Source organism: Gadus chalcogrammus, chromosome 16, assembly GCF_026213295.1.
Source record: "Gadus chalcogrammus isolate NIFS_2021 chromosome 16, NIFS_Gcha_1.0, whole genome shotgun sequence".
NCBI classification, from domain to species: domain Eukaryota; kingdom Metazoa; phylum Chordata; class Actinopteri; order Gadiformes; family Gadidae; genus Gadus; species Gadus chalcogrammus.
Genome location: NC_079427.1, coordinates 8,141,687 through 8,161,779, shown reverse-complemented (window position 1 = coordinate 8,161,779; position 20,093 = coordinate 8,141,687). Strand labels below are relative to the sequence as shown.

General features: G+C 47.8%; 2 protein-coding genes across 2 annotated transcripts in view; both read left to right on the top strand.

The window, feature by feature from the left end:
• prx (periaxin) overlaps window positions 1-2,075 on the top strand; it is a gene marked incomplete at its 5' end in the record, with an annotated part of 29,645 nt that extends 27,570 nt beyond the window's left edge. Inside the window, one exon of the mRNA XM_056610395.1 lies at window positions 286-2,075. Within this exon, the coding sequence (XP_056466370.1) occupies window positions 286-581 (296 nt within the window). The remainder of the gene's footprint in view (window positions 1-285) is intronic.
• A 1,531-nt stretch (window positions 2,076-3,606) lies between these two features.
• On the top strand, window positions 3,607-19,353 carry si:ch211-14c7.2 (uncharacterized). Its single transcript, XM_056610394.1, has 9 exons — window positions 3,607-3,701; window positions 3,806-3,992; window positions 5,588-8,840; window positions 9,069-9,154; window positions 9,251-9,488; window positions 11,908-12,083; window positions 13,299-13,477; window positions 15,785-15,899; window positions 17,458-19,353. Exons 3-9 carry the CDS (start codon window positions 6,182-6,184, stop codon window positions 17,581-17,583), a joined length of 3,579 nt encoding a protein of 1,192 aa, XP_056466369.1. The 5' UTR covers window positions 3,607-3,701; window positions 3,806-3,992; window positions 5,588-6,181; the 3' UTR covers window positions 17,584-19,353.
• The last annotated feature ends 740 nt before the right edge of the window (window positions 19,354-20,093 follow it).

Here is a 20,093-nt window from a genome sequence, read left to right as displayed (position 1 = left end):
TTTTTGTCTTTCATTAGACTGAGACTTTTTCAAACTTCATACTTCCCACTGCCTCCTCTGTCTTCCCTACACATCTCCAATATAATACTTCCCTTCAACTACGCTACCCATCTTCCACTCTCCCTACATCTCACCTCCACCCTTCCACTGATGCCTTTACATCTCTTTATGACTCCTGTTGACTTGATACCTGCTGCTTCCTCTTTCCTCCTATCTCTCCTCTATCCACCTCCTCCTCCTCCACCTCCACCCCCTCCTTGCTTTCTGCACCCCCTCCACACCAAGGCTTCCTCCAGATAACCCCGGAGGGTTCGCCCCGGGCCCAGCGGAGGTCAGAGGTCAGCGACGAGGTTGGCGGCGAGGAAGGGGTCTCGGGGATGTTCTCCCTCCACTCGTCAGCGATGGACTTCAGCTCCAGCCATAGGTCCGAGCAGCATCACGTCTCCACCGTGCAGGAGGGGTCCGTCACCATGGTGACCAAGACCATCAGAACCACCCGACAGGTGGTCGCCACGGAAACAAGGACGGGCGAGGGGTCAGTCACCACGACCACCCGCAGGGTGTTGGACAACGAGCAATGAGGGTAAAAGTTGTTTTGTTAATTAGCCCAAGATGGCGTTTGGTTATATGCTAATCGTGTGCAACGGAATTTGGTTTTGGAATAACAAAACAGTGAACAGCAACATACTGTATGTATATTAAATGAAAAAGGGGAGTTATGAGTTTGATAAAAAAAAGAAACATCTATACTTCACCAGCTGTTACAGTCAGAGCAATAGAGTAATATATTTCTTATTTTTCTTTGATGTATTTTTTTACGTGACCATTATTTTATTTTTACCGTTACTGAAAAGTAAGAGTTGTGAGGTTAGTGATGATTATATTCAGGTTGGACTTGCTGGCTTCTGCAAATGTTTTTTAGAAAATTTCAGATTTAACACCTGTTGATTGCCATCATATATTTGCCTTACTCTCGACAAAATGGATTTGATTATATAATTAATTACTAGCTAGAATATGGCATTTTTCAAACACACAGGATAATCTTTTATGTAAATACATTTATAAATGTGCTGTTTCAAGCAGTATCTCTTTCAATACAAAATGATATTTTCATATAAGCAAATTCAGCAATAATATTTAGTTTTTTGATTGATGTTTCATAATGTTTGTCTTGAAAATATGTTTGTGTGAATTTGAAATGTATAGGTTGATTTTATGTTAGGGTTTATGTTCTACATGTCATTCTTATCACCAGCAAAAAAAAAAAATGGACGTGCTTCAGGGAACAGAAGACATTGCAGCAGAGGGTAGCGGGGCGCCTGCGAGTATTCTGGGTTGTCATTTCGCATAAAAACGGGGCATAGGATTCAAGTTGTACTGTCAGAAGAGTAGTAGTGTGCTGTATACTTACACTTTTGTGGATGTTTATTTTGGTATGTAATCCACAGTTCAGGTTACGTTAGGTCCAACTGTGTGTCTTTTAGTATCTTTATCGTACCACATTGAGGCTGTTTAAGAACCACCAGCCACTGAGGGCTTCACTCTCAAATCAAAGCCTTTCTTCAAAAGTCCCTTTTAAGATTAAGGATACACAATACATTGAGATATATATATATATATATAAAATAACTTTTTTTGTGTGTTTTTTTGGCCTCAAAGTCTTGGGACTTGTGCGATTTAAGTTTCTCTCAACAAATCAACATTTAGTTCAGGCAACTAGTTACAGATTCACGAAGAGGGATTGTTGAAAAGTGTCTTGATTGTGAAACAGTGAACAAAACAGAGATAAAAAAATAGTCCACCATGAAATGTTTGTGTTCAGAATCGGTGTTTGTACTTATTTATTTATTTATCTGCACAGTGGCCAGTGGCCGTAGCATCACAACCCCTGTAAACCATATAGTTTGACCTGTCCCCTCTTTTTTCATTCATGTTGAGATTATTTTCTTGTCCAAATGTATATGTGGATATAACTTAAAAGGTTTTGGAATGGAGTCCTTGTGGTTTTCTGCTTTGGTGAGCTTAAAAGAACTGTGTAATCATTTGCATCAAACAGCAATTCTGGCAATTTATAGTTAAACAAAGGTAGACTTGCAATTATGTGTATTATCATGGTATTGATAAGCAGTATCCAGTAGCCTATTTCCATCTTTGCAATTCTATTAAAAAGGTATGTTTTATTTTGAATAGGCTGTTTTAAATAAATAGTCTATTCAATTGTTTTTTCACATAGAATTTAAGTAGAATTTTAAAGGATTTTTTTTGTCAATTATGAGGATTAGAGAGAATGATGTTTAATGTATCTATATATAAATAAACAAAACAAGGAATTTAGTGTTTGCTTTTTTAACCTCTTCCTTGCATGGCATGGTCTTGAGTTTCGTTGTATTTTGTTGCTTTATTAAAAAAAAAAAGATTATATTCAGATTTAATATAGTGATAATGATTTCAGTTAATTTTCACTTTATTACAGAAGAACGAGTCTTAAGCCTATGTAGATATTTTAGAAGGATTTCATCCATCCATAGTTACATATTCTCGGAAGGATGAAAGCAATCTAAAAAATCGACATGTCTCCTTACGTCATGGATGCATATTATATATTTTTTATTACCGATTAGGTTTTTCCTACATCCATGATCCATGTAGGGACGTAAGTCTACGTCACTACGTGACGTATGTGACATTGGATGTTTCATTATGAAATATGAAACAGCGCCCTCTTCCGGACTATAATACGTATAGCCATGACAGATATATAATATATATTAAATATATAATACACATAGCCTCCAAGGAACGCGAGCTCTAGGCCTATTTAATAATATTACGCGACTAGGAATCATAGCTTAACTACCCCGTCAATTGTGAAGGTAGTTATCCTAAGCTAACTAAGTCACTTGTGTGTGTGTGTGTGTGTGTGTGTGTGTGTGTGTGTGTGTGTGTGTGTGTGTGTGTGTGTGTGTGTGTGTGTGTGTGTGTGTGTGTGTGTGTGTGTGTGTGTGTGTGTGTGCGCGTGCGTGCGTGCGTGTGTGTGTGTGTGTGTGTGTGTGCGTGTGGACATTGTAACGTGAGGAATACATTACAGAAGGCCTGTACCTTCCCATGTGGACTTCATAGTCAGCCCAGCATATATCCTGCTTCTCTTTTTCACATATTAAAAACCAAGCTTAAACCAGTTAGGGTACCCATTCTCTGGGGGGGCGAGAAGTAAGCAGTAGGCCTACCACGCAGAGACGGAGGTGTAATGACAGCAGCAGAGGAGGAGAGAGGAGGAGGACCTCTGGAGGAGACGGTGGACGAGTGGGACGCAGAGGCTCATGACGTCGTCTCCCTATTGTGTGCGTGTCCGTGTTTTTCTTTTTTTGTCTGTACTCGATCTACTCACGGGTCGCGGTGATGATGCGGTGAGGACGTAGGATGCTACGAGGCTGAGGGGGTGAGAGGGAGAGAGAGAGGGAGAGAGAGAGAGAGAGAGAGAGAGAGAGAGAGAGAGAGAGAGAGAGAGAGAGAGAGAGAGAGAGAGAGAGAGAGAGAGAGGTAAAGAAAGAGTGGGCTGCAAGTGAAATAGCCCACCGTCATCCTGGTCGCTGAGCTCACCGCGCGCGCACGCTCCGGAGGCTACTGCGGTAAAGATGCGGCGACGCACGATGCTTCGCCGCGATGGATAATCGTAATCGCAATGGCTTTACGAAGAGGTAAACAATCATGATTATTAGCTTTACAAATAATGCATTGGAAGTGGGTGGCCCCCGTATAATGTAAATTTGACGGTTTCTGACGGCTGTGGGTCCTCGTGCAGGCCGTTCGTCAGAGGATGAGGACGTCGTGGTGGTGAGTCTGAGGATGGGGCCATGAAGACCGAAGCAGGGTGTAACGTTTCGATAACAGGAGATGCTCTCCACGTAGGCTACTGAACAAAGAAAGGGAGATTTGAGATGCTGAAACTGCTGTGAAAACCCGCCGTAAACCCCCGGAGCAGGACATCAGTAAGTACTACAGCATCCCTATATGTTGACATGCGCTGCTGGTTATTCAGGTTTTACTGGCTTTGATGTGCGTCTATCCATGGTATGCTTTGAACAGCCTGTCTTTTATTAGCCTACAGTAGGCCTATTGGCTTTGGACAGAAAGAGAGAGAGAGGATATGTTTGTGTGTGTGTGTGTGTGTGTGTGTGTGTGTGTGTGTGTGTGTGTGTGTGTGTGTGTGTGTGTGTGTGTGTGTGTGTGTGTGTGTGTGTGTGTGTGTGTGTGTGTGTGCGTGTATGTGTGTGTGCGTGTGTGTGTCTGTATGTGTGTGAGGGTGTGGGTGTTAGTGTGTGTGTATGTCTCTGCGTGTGTGTTTGCGTGTGTGTTTGTCTGTGTGTGTTTAATTGCGTCTGTGTTTGTGTGTGCGTTTGCATGTGTTTGTCTGTGTGTGTGTGTGTGTGTGTGTGTGTGTGTGTGTGTGTGTGTGTGTGTGTGTGTGTGTGTGTGTGTGTGTGTGTGTGTGTGTTTGCGTACGCGTGGGTGCGTGGTCGGCTGGTGAGAAGGACACGTTGTGCTCGATGACCTTTGATGCCACACGCCCACACAGCGCCGTGCCGCGCGTGTGAGGTCCGCCTGGACGTTGACCTGGACTTTTACTCCTTGCGCAGTCGTGGCTCGAACCTGATGCATGTTAAGTCCAACCAGTCAAATTAATCCTCAGAACTAAAAAGGTTATGGATATATTGGGAAAATAGAGAGTAACTTTATCCCTCATCGTACCTCATCGTCGTCAACCGGTTCTATTTTTAACCCCGACAGCGACATGACACACAAACCAGAGTCAAATCAATAAATCACTTACTACAAATCCGATATGTGGTTGAACCGCTTCCAAATTATTATTTGTGCTCCAATCTGTCAAAACACGGTTTTATTAGTTTTGAGGAGGAAAACAACAATTCCCTTAAAAGCTCATCGTGTCAGCCCCCTGTCTCCCTCCACCCTGTCTGTCTGTCAGCCCCGTCTCCCTCCACCCTGTCTGTCTGACAGCCCCCTGTCTCCCTCCACCCTGTCTGTCTGACAGCCCCCTGTCTCCCTCCAACCTGTCTGTCTGACAGCAACATGTCTCCCTCCATCGTGTCTGTCTGACAGCCCCCTGTCTCCCTCCAACCTGTCTGTCTGTCGGCCCCCTGTCTCCCTCCACCCTGTCTGTCTGACAGCCCCCTGTCTCCCTCCACCCTGTCTGTCTGTCGGCCCCCTGTCTCCCTCCACCCTGTCTGTCTGACAGCCCCCTGTCTCCCTCCACCCTGTCTGTCTGACAGCCCCCTGTCTCCCTCCACCCTGTCTGTCTGACAGCCCCCTGTCTCCCTCCACCCTGTCTGTCTGACAGCCTCGTGTCTCCCTCCACCCTGTCTGTCTGTTGGCCCCCTGTCTCCCTCCAACCTGTCTGTCTGACAGCAACATGTCTCCCTCCATCGTGTCTGTCTGACAGCCCCCTGTCTCCCTCCAACCTGTCTGTCTGACAGCCCTGTGTCTCCCTCCACCCTGTCTGTCTGACAGCCCCCTGTCTCCCTCCACCCTGTCTGTCTGACAGCCCTGTGTCTCCCTCCTCCAGGTTGTTGGCGGCCGTGTGACTCAGAGCTCTGCCTCCTCGCTCTGACAGGAGCCAACGCTGCCCCCCTCCCCCCGCCGCCCTCCCAGCCCGGCGATCGCACAGCGCTGTCGGCAGGGGAACTGTGGAGCTCTACGGGAGATGAAGCAGGCCCCCGCGGCCCTCGTCTTCCTCGTCTTCCTCGTCAGTGTTTACAGTTCCTGTTTACAGTCCTGACCCACGGGCGTTTTTCCCCCCTCCTCTTCAGAAGCGGCGTGGCTCGCCGGTGTCTCGGAGGAACGAGGTCCGCCCATCACGTCTTTCTCTCCAGGAGAAGGACCGGATCCTTTTTAATTCGTCCTTTTTTGCAGAACTTGAGACATAACGCGAGAGAAGCGTAGTCCCAGCCTTTTTATCATCCAATCAAGTTCGACATGCTTCCGAGTGGAATGAAACACTGGTAGGACGACGCTGGTAAAGTAGAGCAGCTCTCCCTTGAGCCTTTGAAACCGAGATATTTTCACTTTTTTCTGCAGTCAGACTGATCACATGCTCTTTGAAATCCTAATATACGCGTTCTAAATAAGAGACACGCAAAGCCCAGTCGCTGAACTTTACATGAGACCTGAATCGAGCGCGATGCTCCAGCAAAACAACAACAACAACTACCCATGCCTCAACATGACCGGCCCCACAGGTGGAGAGGGCATCCAGGCATGCCCCCGGGCCCATGGGCCCTTCCCCAGCCGCATGGAGCTCAGTCTGGGGGACCTTCCGCTGGTCAGGGGCCTCAGGGCCTGGGCCCTCTGCTCCAAGAACCGCCTGAAGACCAGGGGAGAGCTGGGGGGTGGAGGGCATGCTCCAACCATCGGACCCTCCACCACCAGCACCACCAATGAGAGGCAGAGCTCCTGCCCCAGGCCTGCGGACATGTACCCGGCCGGGGAGCTGGGCGGCATGGGCTACGGGCTTCCGGTGGGGCTGGACGCCAGGCAGGCCGGAATAGGTGCCCTGGTCACCGTAGCAACGCTGAAGACCTCTGAGGTGGGGGGGAAGACGCAGACCCAGACCCAGTGCCTGTTCCTCCGGACTGAGAAGGGAAGCTGCCTCTACTCCACGACCAAGCCCGGAGGCTGGTCCCTGGGGAAGGGCCCGGGCCTGTCCGCCGGCGGGGCCTCTGCCCTGGTCGGGAGCTGGCTCAGAGGGAAGGTCAGTGGAGGAGGAGGCGGAGGAGGAGGCGGAGAGCACCAGGCGGGGAAGAGAACCAGCGGGCCTCCTCTTCCTCCCCCTCCGGCGGCTCTACAGAGCGGCGGGTCCAACCGGGTCCGGGTGCGTTCGGGCCGGCGCTGGAGGAAGTCCTGCAACGCCAACGGCCCGGGATCGAACAAAACCACCGGCATCGGCGGCCAGAGGAGAGGCCGGGAGGAGGCTGGCGGCACGGAAATCATCCTGGGAGAATGCCAGGAAGGGGGAGACAAAGGCGAGTTCCACAACAACCTCCAGGGCGCTCAGGAGGCCGGAGGGGGAGGCCGTAAACAGGAGGGCGGTGCAGGATGCACAAGGAGCTGCCGATGCTGTCACAACACTCTGGCCAGGAACTGCGCTCGATGTGCGAGGCGAGCTGTGCGGTCGGGCGCGAGGCAGAGGCTGGAGGAACACAAGACCCAGGCGGGAGACGAGCGTGGCATGAACGGGCCGGGGAACAAGGACGGAGGGAAGACAAATGGAGGACAAGAAAAGGGAGAGCAGGAGAAGGAGAGGGAGGAGGAGGAGGAGAAGAGCAGGTCAAAGCCTCTTGACTCCATTGTGTCGCTGCCAAACGCTGACTCGCCGACAAATTGCTTTTACCCAGAATCCTCCAGCAACAGCGAGGCGTCTGAAAAAAGCTGTGACAAGGACATTAGGGAAGTAAATGAACCCCTACAGACAAAAATGTGCACTTATTCAGAGAACAAAGAACAGCCCTGCTCCCAAAACAGCAGGAACGAAGACTTTGGCCGGACTCTGAGAAACCCAAGTGGTGAGGAGCTCAACAATGGCGAGTTGGACACTCCTCTGACTGATGATGTTAGACCACACAGTGAGTACCTGGACGATAGCCTGCCTCTACCAAATGGCACCTCATCTCCACCCCTGGTAGTCCGGAACCCTGTGCAGAAACACTGTGAAGACGTGGGGCGTAATGTGGGTGAGATCCCAGCGGTAGCAGACACAGAACCAACTCAGGACTCGAAGAGTCCCTGTGACGACCCGCAAGAGGACGGAGGAAACCGTTTGTGGTCCGACGAATGTGCCGCGAAAACAGCCCCCTGCTGTGAAGAGGGCCTACACCGTCTTACCTCAGCCACACCTGTAGAGGGCAGCACCTTCCCTGCTGAACTAAGCCTCGACACCATGCAGGGGCAGCGAGGGAGCAGCACTGCAGACAGGGAACACAACAACAGCCATACAGAGAGCGCTGACGGGGGCAGTGCAGAGAAGGGGGACCGGGACCATAGTAAAGGTCGTCCACTTGAGTTGTGTGTCAAATCAGACCAGCTCATGCCACGAGAATCCTCTCCTGGGGATTTATACACAAAAGAGCCTTTTCATGAGGAGAAGCCTCTGAAAGAGACGGGCAATGTAAACTGTAATGAACCCGAGGTGGTGTTATCAGAGGAGCAGAGGGGCTCCTGTCATCAGGCAACGCTGAGTTGTAGAAATGAGGGGAAGGCCAGTAAAGACGAGGCGAACGCCGCTGACTCTGCCCCAGGGCTCAGAGAGGTAGACGGCCTCCAGGGAGGATCCATCACAGAGGCAGTCAGGGGGACGTTGATGAAGGTCGCAGAGGGGGAGGAAGATAAGAGGCTAGGAGATGAAGAGGATTGCAGCGGGGTTGAGTTTGAGGAGGGGAGGGGAGAGGAGCTGGCAGGGGAACACAGACGAGCCGAGTCAGGTTTGGAGAGTTCTGTTGACGGCAGCGAGACAGTGCCAGAGCTTAGAGGGGATGACGGCAGCCAGGAGATTACTGGAGAAGAGGAGAAGAAGGAGAATAATAAGCACGACCAAAGCCTTCAAGATGGCAGTGCCGGGACGACGGATGATGAAAAACACGGCAACTCAGAGGGGAAGTTAGGCCAGGGCGAGGCCGAATACATCAGACTGCAGCAGCCGCAACGGGAGAGGGAAAGGAGAGACGCTCTGAAGGCTTCAGGTTTCACTGCAGAGGGACCGACACTCCAGGAATTTGCCACTGAATGGACACAAGAGGCAAGCTGTGCACCCTCCCTGTCCCCACGTCTCCTGAAGGAGGAGGAGGAGGAGGAGGAGGAGGAGGAGGAAGAGGGGGAGGCGGCGAGGTGGAGCAGAGGCGGAGGACAAAACCCTGTAGAGGCTGTAGTGACCTGTTGCCCCCTCTCACTAATTCCTACCATTACAAACGCCGCCGCCGGCCCCCCCCTACCTGATCCCCCCTATAAAACCCATGCCGTGGCTAATCCCGCCCCCCCTCGGCCCCCGCCGGGAGCCATGGCAACGGACCCGCAACGCCCGGGGGCAGGCGGGAAGAGCGCGTGGACGCAGAGCAGGGTGGAAGAAGGGAGCAGGGAGGGAGTGAGAGGAGCGCAGGAGGAGGAGGAGGAGGAGGAGGAGGAGGAAGAGGCGGGGGAGGGAGCCACGCTGTCTGAGAGCACGGAGGAGCCCGGCCAGGAGAAGGAGGAGCAGGAGGAGAGATTTAAAGAGAGGAGCCAGGAGCAGAGCGCCATTGTGGCCACCGAGCGAAGGGAGCAGGGGGAGGAGGAGGTAGAGGAGGAGGAGGTGAAGGAGGAGGAGGAGGAGGAGGAGGAGGATGAGTTTGGGGGGTTCATGCAGGCGGACGCAGAGCCCGGCTGGAGCGAGGGATTTACTCCTTCTGCCCCAGAGGCTTGTGGGAACACAGAAAACACTGGTGAGTACTCGGTTAGTTATGTTGCTCTGTTGCTCTGTTGCTTTCTATGTCTCTCTCTCCCTTTCTCTTTCTCTCTCTATCTATCTTTCTCTCTCTTTCTCTCTCTCTCTTTCTTTGTCTTTATATTTTGTTCAATTTCTCTTACTCTCTGTATCTTTCTCTCTCTCCTCTGTCAACCTGTGTGCATTCCTCTCTTATTCCCGACACTCTCTCTCTCTATTTATCTTTCCCTCTCTTTCGTTCCGTCACCCTCTCTCTTTCTCTCTGTATCTCTCTTTTGACCTGCGTACATACCTCTCTGTCCTTTGCTTTTAGTTATCTCTCATGTTTCCCTCTTTCTTTTTACCTCTCCCTCTATTTCCACCTCTCTTCCTTTCTCTATCCACCTGCTTCCTTTTGCGTGTGTGTGTGCGTGTGTGCGCGCGCGCGCGTGTGTGTGTGTGTGTGTGTGTGTGTGTGTGTGTGTGTGTGTGTGCGTGCGTGCGTGCGTGCGTGTGTGTGTGTGTGTGTGTGTGTGTGTGTGTGTGTGTGTGTGTGTGTGTGTGTGTGTGTGTGTGTGTGTGTGTGTGTGTGTGTGTGTGTGTGTGTGTGTGTGTGTGTGTGTGTGTGTGTGTGTGTGTGTGTGTGTGTGTGTGTGTGTGTGTGTGTGCGTGCGTGCGTGCGTGCGAGCGAGCGAGCGAGCGAGCGAGCGAGTGAGTGAGCATGTGTGTGCGCGTCTGTCTGGGTTTGTTTAAATGAGTTTGTGCTTGTCGTGACAGCCAATAAAGCTGTTGTTGGCTAGAAGTACACTGAGAACAAAGACAAGCTCCTGAGATATCCTGAGACCTCAAGATGTCCCCCAAAACAAAACAAGCACAGAATACTAAATCCTAGACTACTAAGACACCTGTCTGCACACCCATTTTGTAAATCACATCTCCATACCTCTAATAAGATGTGATGGTAAAGCGATTTTAATACACTGAGTGTGTTACTGAATGCGTCCCTCATCGGTCTATTTTTCATTTGTATTCAATGCTCGTGATGAAAGTCTGGCACTTTTTCCACCCCTCTTCATCATTTGGCAGCAGTGCATTTGAGGATACAGTGGCTTGTAACCTTGTAGTTTGTATCTGCTGTGTCACAATGACCACTATCAAGTTTCACTGGACACACGCATACATATACACACACACACACACACACACACACACACACACACACACACACACACACACACACACACACACACACACACACACACACACACACACACACACACACACACACACACACTTATTTGCACTCTGTGTGAGAGAGCTTATCTTTAGCCATTAAGCATTAGCCAAATTACTCGCATGATTACCTGATATAGAGTGTATCCGCATGGTAGGATTTCTGTTTTTTAAGTTCCACTTATGTTTTGCCCATGGGAGTGTCTGTCTGTGTGGGTCTGGTGTTCAGTGTAACATAACAGGCATGTCCAGGTTGGTGGGTGCTTTTTGTTGTGTATGATTATGTCTTGCTATAAATGGCCAACCAGGGCTAATGGGCTAACTAAGGCCAGACCAGGATCGTGTTTGGTTGTATGTCACCCTTATTTCGCTCTTACTCAATGTGTGAGTTTGCGTGTCAGTGATGGGGTCCTGTCGCCATCACTGGGCTGGTGTGGGTCAGCTCTGCTTGGCCCTCCAGTGGAAAAGGAAGATATGATCTGGTGTGACCTGGATTCCTAGACCCCTTAGCGCTCTCTCTCTCTCTCTCTCTCTCTCTCTCTCTCTCTCTCTCTCTCTCTCTCTCTCTCTCTCTCTCTCTCTCTCTCTCTCTCTCTCTCTCTCTCATCTTACTAGTTGGGTGGTATAAATCATTCAAAACAGGGTTAGAGGTGTGTGTGTGTGTGTGTGTGTGTGTGTGTGTGTGTGTGTGTGTGTGTGTGTGTGTGTGTGTGTGTGTGTGTGTGTGTGTGTGTGTGTGTGTGTGTGTGTGTGTGTGTGTGTGTGGCTGCCTCTCCTACCCATTGCCTCCCATGAGCTCACACACACAACCTGTCTAGGAGTTCTCTCGACTACTCTCAGACCAACAGACAAAGGATTAACACACAAAGAGTTTAGCTCCTCCCCGTACAGCCCATAATATGCAGTTACTGTTACAAGTGTTCGCTGCCAAGGCGTTGGCTACACCCCTGATCGATAGCCTGCTGTCCCTGCTGTTCTTTGATCGCTCAGCCCAGAATTGGATCCCTTTGTGAACATTTAGTCAATCTGATTGACAGGTGGCTCTAGAAGCAATACATTCGCTCACCCAGCAGTGTTCAACCACCATTACAATCTCTTTTGTTACATTTCCCACAGGTAATATTTTGAATCTTCATATATTCTGTCCGTTAAATATGGTTATGTGTGTGTGGGTGTGCCTGTGTATGAATGCTTGTCATTTACAGGGGAGTTAACCCAATGGACATCTGGCTGGACGGACGACTCATTCCACCAATCAGACGACTGCTGGACAGCTTTTTCTCAGGACTCATTGGTTGCGAGCGGTGACCCAGTAGCACAGTTGTGGCCAATCGCTGCTGGGGAAGAGCAGAGAGGGAGGCCCTCATCCAATAAGAATGTGGTACAGTAGTCTTGCTTCCTACTTCCCCTCATAAACCTCAGCTTGCCGTTTCATTTGCTTGATGCTGTTTAAACCATCAGGTTTAGATATTTGGCCACCTCTGAGAAAATAAATGAAAATAAAAGATGACAACATACTGTATTGATAAATTGTCTTTATCATCGTGATTATATGAAAGTGAATGACAATTAGAGATCACAATACTTTTCTTTTAATCGTTAACTGGTCAGGGACAGTACAAATTCAAAAACATTTTCACATTATTGTTAATATAACGTATTTGTACATTGTGCAGTGCATGTAAGATAGCATAACATAACATAGTCTCATGTAGCCAGAAGTGGAGTGTTTCTGTAGTTGAATCTTTGCAACATTGAGATTCAAATAAAGTTTGTTCCTAAAAGAAACATGGTCATTCTAGGTCAGAGAACCTTGTGTGCTTTTCAGCAATTCAAAAGAACCCCAGGTTACAGAAAGAAGTTCTCCATAAAACCTGACTCAGCACAAGGAATAGCAGAATTCCGTGTCAGGGCTTTCAGCTAGACATTTCACACAGTGGTTAACATCAAGGACTCCTCTTCACAGCATCCTGCGAGCGCTCAAACTTTTCCTAGATTCTTGTGGCTGTTCGCTGTAATCCGGCAACAAACTGCATTTACCCTAACGCATCGTAGAAATGTCAACTTTCATACAAGCCCTCCAGCAGGTTGACACTGGCAGACTGGTTTCCACTCCCAGGCAAAACATTTCCTGTGGCCTACAGGCATACAATGCAACCAGTGTAATATAAAAAGGAAATTTGCTATTGGCTGCACGACATCATCACAGAGTATGCATTCCTGCAGATAGTTATACTGAAAATAACTTGTTTTACAACATGATATATAAGTATTATACAGATGTTTATTTTATTTAATTTGTGAGATTTGTAACTAGTGTCCTAACCATCTTGTCTTTGTTTGTGTGTTTGTGTTTGCGTGCGTTTGCATGCGTGTGTGTATGTGTCTGTCTGTCTGTCTGTCTGTCTGTCTGTCTGTCTGTCTGTCTGTCTGTCTGTCTGTCTGTCTGTCTGTCTGTCTGTCTGTCTGTCTGTCTGTCTGTCTGTCTGTCTGTCTGTCTGTGTGTGTGTGTGTGTGTGTGTGTGTGTGTGTGTGTGTGTGTGTGTGTGCATGCGTGCGTGCTGCGCGTGTGCGTGTGTGTGTGTGTGCTCTGCAGATGGACGTGTTGTCTGAGGCCTTCCCCTCCTCAGGCCAGCTGGCCTCTGACCCCGGGACTGGGTCTGGGACGGTCCCAACGCTGACCTCTGAGACGGGGGTGGGGTCTGGGACGGTCCCAACGCTGACCCAGCTCCTTCAGGGAGAGCGACACCACTCCAGGACCACCCAAGACCAGGGGTGAGTGCCTCCCCGTCCCTGGCAGGAGCAGAACTTTACTAAACTAAAGAGACCTTAAAGCAGGGGTCACCAACACCGTGCCCGCGGGCACCAGGACGCCCGCAAGGACCACATGAGGCGCCCGCAGGCCTGTTCTGAAAATAGCACAGCTCATTCTTGAACAACTCTTTCCCACCTTTTTTTGAAGTCATTGTTGATAATTATTGTGAGAAATCATCAACATGATCAGTGTCTTCACATAGATGAGCATCATTAATCAATATTAACAATATATATTGTGGCAACCCCGATCCCACGGAGGAGTTCGAGCCCCGCCAGCGCCCTCTCCGCGGGCAGGTAGTCAGGGGGAGATATGTGCCGCTCGGCGCAGCGATGCGGGAGGGAGCATCGAGCGCACCCGCGCAATCACGGAGATGCGGAGCACCCGGCGGAGCAAGACAGCGGAGGGGACTTAACGGCCGCGTGGACACCAGTCAGGAGAACGCGACCGAACGGGAAAGACGCAGTGGGTGGAGATTACCCGAACCCCCGCCAATGCCAATACGCTTCCCCCCAGGACTAAGCCGCCGAAGACGCAGGGGATCGAGACCCCGCCCCCCGCAGCAGGACCAGACCCGGCGCGGCGCCCTTTATTCCCAGACCCGGAAGAACCTGAGTTCACTCCTTTGTTCCTTTTTCGCATAAGTGGTTAACCAAATAAACGAACGTTAACCCACGCCTTGTTTGATCCATCTCCTCGGGAAACCTCAGCCGCCGACGATCGGGGTTGCCACAATATAACTAAAGGCAAACTGAGCAAATTTGTTATTTCAGAAGAGTGTATCAAACTGGGTGTCCTTCGTATGACTCGGTGCCCATGAAGTAGCTCTCAGGTTCAAAAAGGTTGGTGACCCCTGCCTTAAAGGTTGTAAGAGCGATGTCGGGGGACGTCACTTCTGTTGGTATTTGAAGCGAGATCCCAAACAAACAGAGCCGGCTCGCCCCTCCCTTCCGTGTTTCGTGCATCCAGTCAAAACTATCATGAACGCAGCGCAAAACCCTACAACACCCACCCCTTGTCGGTGATTGGCTGGAATACTATTTATTTTGGCTTTTGAGTGGTTGGTAGTACCATTTGTTTTTGTGTCCGATCTCGGAGCACTGGCTGCCTACAGAGACGCGATTTGGGGCGGGCACCTATGGTCCTTCCAGCAAAGAGGATAATGCAAGAACTCTGCAGAGTCAAAAACTACAATAATAAACGTGGAGCATTTCGCAATTCTTAAATGTTAAGAGTCCACACATTTTGCATAATAAAGTCCAATGAGCTAGTGGATCGTGAGGATAGATCAGATGAATGTGATCCTTTATGTTTCGGCCTAGAATCGCTCATAAAACCTTTCAGTACAGAATGGGATAACGGAATAATGGAGTCAAAAGATACAGGGTTTCATCTGTAGTCTACCTCCTCCTTAATGACCTGTGTCTGAATTCACTGGAAGTTCTAAGATTACGCTTTTATTCATGTAGTTAATAGTAGAATAGAGTTGTATAAGTTCAGATATTAAAAGTACATTTGGGAATTGTTCCTTTGAAACTAGGAGCACCGCATGACCTTTTGAGTTTGCGGTGAAAGCTAGAGGGCGCTGTCCCCACATAAAGGATACAGTATCCCTGTTTCTTTATCCAATTCAGTAGAAAACAGTCTAATACAGGAATAATAATCATGCTTAACACACAAATAGTCGAGAGAAAAAAATACCTGATTTAATGCCTGACTTGTGTGAGACTGTGTGAGATTTTGTGTGAGACTCTGTATACTTATTCATAACAGCCAGAAAATGTATGCATGGCTTGAAGCAACGCACAATACAAAGAAACTGTTCACAATCCACGCAAAACCGTTAGATCGTTCGATTCATGTGCATGTGTTGATGCATGTGTGGATGTGTGGATGTGTGGGTGTGCGTTTGGGTGGGTGAGTGCGTGCGTGTGTCGGTGCGTTCGTGCGTGGTTGGGCAATGTTATGTGTTAATGTTATGTAGGCACTGTGACACTTAAACAGTCCATGTCCCACTAGGTGGCTGGCGGTGGAAAGTGTGAAACACCATGTATGTCACACCGTACCAGAGAGTCATGTGAATTATTATCCAGAAGCCATGCTGGATAATGAACCTTTTGTTACATATTCACGCACAGTTGCTGGAAAGCTGCAAGCAATCTGTATTGCGTCTGTAGTTGGTGTATGAATTCATCTGTTTGTCTATTCGTCCACTCCGTTCATCATAACTTATTTGCTTGTTTTTCTTCTGGGGTCGACCCTTGCAGTCTGTTGGACAATTTCCACGACTTGAACAAGATGATTGGCCAGCGCTACAAGAGGACCAATGGCGTGTCTCGCGACCTGCTTCTCAAGACCTTATACCTGGAGCCGGCCTACACTGTGAGTACATGCAGATCGTTGTGTGAGTGTATTCAGCGCACACACAGACCCAGGTCACACACCATAAAGTTCACATTCGTTAACATTCCTCATCTTCGATCGGGTTGGGCTGTTAAGATGCTCGGTCAATGGGTTTGATACGTCTCTTTATTCATGAACCTCTTTAAAGGTCATCTTGAACGTTTATTATTTCCTTGTGGCCGGCAGCTGCTGCTCATTGACTGTAGTCTTTTACACACACAAAAAATACTTCATTTCTTGGATCTTGGCAAGTTCTAATTTACAAATACACATTTGTAATTATTACCAAGTAATAATTATTAATCTCCATGTAAACATTTCTTTGCATCTAGCAAGAGAGTGCAGTCAAGCCATCGCAGTAGTGGTCTGTTTCTCTTTCTGCTCCCATACAAATGAGTAGAAGCGTTTAAACGTATTGAATCACAAGGAGGCAACATGCCATCCATCAGGCTCCCACTCTTGTTTCTGCTTGTCTCTGCTTGTCAAGGTGTTAAGAAATGTACTACTATCTGAACTTCTGCTTAATTCACACCCAACGAGGGCGGTGGAATTACTCCAAGGAGCCTTCAGATAAAATGAAGCAGAGCGAGAGGGAGAGAGCTAATTAATCTCCTTTGGGTTTTGCAATTTAGCCTCTTCATCAGGAAATGAATGGAAATAAGCAGTCATTCTCTCTCTCACACCCCCTCTCACTCTCTCACTCACTCACTCATTTACACACACACACACAAACAGACAAACACACACACACACACACACACACACACACACACACACACACACACACACACACACAAACAGGGTTGTGATATGGACACAAATAGAACATGACAGTGTGGCACTTTAAGCCATTCCGCCACTCCTACACCAGTTAATCACAACCGTTTTAAGGTTAGCCATTTTAATGCGGGGTCGCTGGTTCGATATCCAACCACTTCAGCCTTCAGTCCCATGGCAGTAACCCCCGTCACCCCTTGCTGCCACCCCTGAACTGGTTATTGCCTTAGATGTTTGACACATGGCTGTTGGTGTGCGTTGTGTGTGTGTGTTTGAGGTTCAATTGTACTTGCATGCTTTAAGTTCTGTTAAAAATTCAGAAAGACATTCAGAAACACAAGGACAATACAACAACAATGATGAGGATGGCTGCAATGGCATGATTTCATATCAAAACCAAACGAATAAAAAAAAAGAAACAGAACATCTTCCGTTAAAACTGTGGATAAGAAAATCACTGAAACGGTGTAACTAAGTGACTGCGAACAATAGAGTCCATTATGTGACTCCTTATAAGGGCTGAACTGTACTATATTCACTTAAACACCTGTGTCTCCCTCTCTCGTCCTCCCTCTCTCGCTCTGTCTCTATCTGTCTGTCTGTCGGTTCTCTCTCTCTCTCTCTCTCTCTCTCTCTCTCTCTCTCTCTCTCTCTCTCTTTCTCTCTCTCTCTCTCTCTCTCTCTCTCTCTCTCTCTCTCTCTCTCTCTCTCTCTCTGTTGCCTCTCTCTGTCTGTGCTCTCTATCCCTCTGTTCTCTCAGGAAATCAGAAACATATCCAGGCCGATCAATCACAGGCTCTCCCCTGGCCTCCCTTCGGCCAATCGGCACGCTCAGAGCTCCAAGCGGCGTCTGTCGTACGACCACAACAGAAACATCGCAGAGTAACGTGTCAGAGTGGGAGCCCAGCGTCGCTCCAGCCTGTCTGACTGCTGTACGGTGCACTCCCTGGGTGGAAGTGGACTTTTAGACTTTCAACAGGATTCAGCCACAGCCCGAGGGAATTGGACCCAAACACTTTTTTTCTAAAGACCACAGGGGTCAAAGGTTCACCTCACACATCCACTGTGTATCACCTGCAACGTATCCCTAGATTTGACTATTCGTCTAACCTATTTTTGACCTTGTTGCAGTTCCTCGTCCCCTGACAGCCGTATCACCTAGATTTGCCACAAATTGCATCAGTTATTGGCAATTTAAATGAAATGTCAATAATATCAGCAAAGCTTGATGCATGACACAAACACCGTTGATTTCTTCTCGCTTTTTTTTCAGAGAATAAGTGTATGGACCAGACTGTTTGGTAGGAAAGCACCTGGGCAGCTTTTTCGAGCGATAGTTGAGAGCGTAGTTTCCATTGACGGCTACTTGAAATCTGCTTGTAAAGAAGCACTACAGTCCTCCCGTTGTTGTAGCGGTGAAAACCTTACTGGCGAAACTTTAAAATCACTAATCTAAGTCACTGACTCTAGTTTAAGCTTTTGAAGTTGGAAACGTCTCCCGTTAAGTAAAACCTCAAAAGATGACTTAAAAAGACCGGTTCTCATCTCTTTTGAAACATTTGTGATCCCAAAGTGACCACAAAGCAGGTAGAGAGCATTGATGCTCTGGCTACCAGCTGATCCATCTGAACTAACTCGCTTTTTCATCATCCCTTGACCATCTCCAAAGTCCAAGGTTTTGAGAAAGAGTTGATTAATATAATCAGGATAGGATTAATTTGTCCTGGTTTATGTTATTTACTTTTTTCCCACCATGTGAATTGACTGCTCGAAGATGTGTGTTAACCTTCAAATGTCAAACATCATTTTATCCCATGTGATCATCGAACTTGACCTTTTGTTGTTTGCTGAACTTGAAATGGCACTTATGATAGTAAACCTCTTTTTTCTATCCCAACAGGAGGGATTATAATTGATTATTTCTCTGGTCACAATAGAAATGGCAAATGTGTGATTTTGTTGTGAGTTCTTAAGAGTTTTTGTTGTGTACTGTCAGTAACACTGGAATTATTATTATTATCAAATGTGAGAATTAATTTGATCAGAAAAAATATATATTCGTCTTCCAAACAGTGCCAATAACAAAATGAATAATTAAAAGTGCCAATTTTTTTACAAGGTTACTTAAAATCGATGGCAGATTGGGGCATTTGTGAGAAAGTGTTTCTTCACAAATCGTCTGTATTCTCGAATCGACACAAACCGGCCTCCAGCCTTCTCTTAATTAATCTCCTCTCCGTCTGACTGCATGTCCGTCTTTCTGTCTGTCCGTCAATGCACTGATTCCATTACTTTGCCGAGGCCTGTGTTGATTCAAAACCCAAGCCTACCTGCCGATCTGAACGCTGTTCTCGCGAGAGGAACGATCAAACTGTCATCATCTCCATAGCGCAGTGAACCGTTTTGCAACCAAATTATGATTCCTTTCAACATTCTGTCATGTGTCAGAGGTCATGTGTGGTGAATGTCAGCCATTTGTACAATCTGTGGATTCCAGCAGAAAAAGATGAATATTTTCTGAACTGTTCACAATGAAAAAAATAAAAAAGGTCAACTTGTCAAGTGATGTAATAAAATGATCCCGCTGTAAGAGCTGCCTGTTAACATTCTCTGATCAGGTGCTATATTTACAACGATATACAGAAGGGCCGGTAGTTTGGAGACTTTCAGGTCAATCATGTAGATATCCTTTACTTTCATGAATCGATCAGGTGTTGAAATGATTGTCATTAGAAAAACAAGGGTGTTAGGTATTGTCTTTCTGGTAATTGATGTAGTACTGTCCTGAAATGTAATAATTATATATACTGTATACTACATTATCAAATCAAACACAATGTACTATTGATACAACCAGATACTTTGAGTCCCCCAAAAACACCAAGTGTTTTCCGGGGGTACACTTGTTAAGAATGGAAGACAACACTACCAACTTAGAACAAGATCTACTGAGTCAGACAAAGATCTGCTGATCAAGACCATGGTCTACTGAGCCAGGCCAAGATCCACTGAGCCAGACCTAGATCTACTGAGCCAGACCAAGATCTACTGAGCCAGACCAAGATCTAGGGAGCCAGACCAAGATCTACTGAGCCAGACCAAGATCCACTGAGCCAGACCAAGATCCACTGAGCCAGACCAAGATTTACTGAGCCAGACCAAGATCTACTGAGCCAGACCAAGATCTACTGAGCCAGACCAAGATCTACTGAGCCAGACCAAGATCTACTGAGCCAGGCCAAGATCCACTGAGCCAGACCAAGATGTACTGAGCCAGACCAAGATCAACTGAGCCAGACCAAGATCCACTGACGAAGGCTTCCAGTGAAGCTTGTCGTTTCTGGTCATACACCAGACTATGAGCGTTACCATGTTCTGGAACATTCCTACAACAAC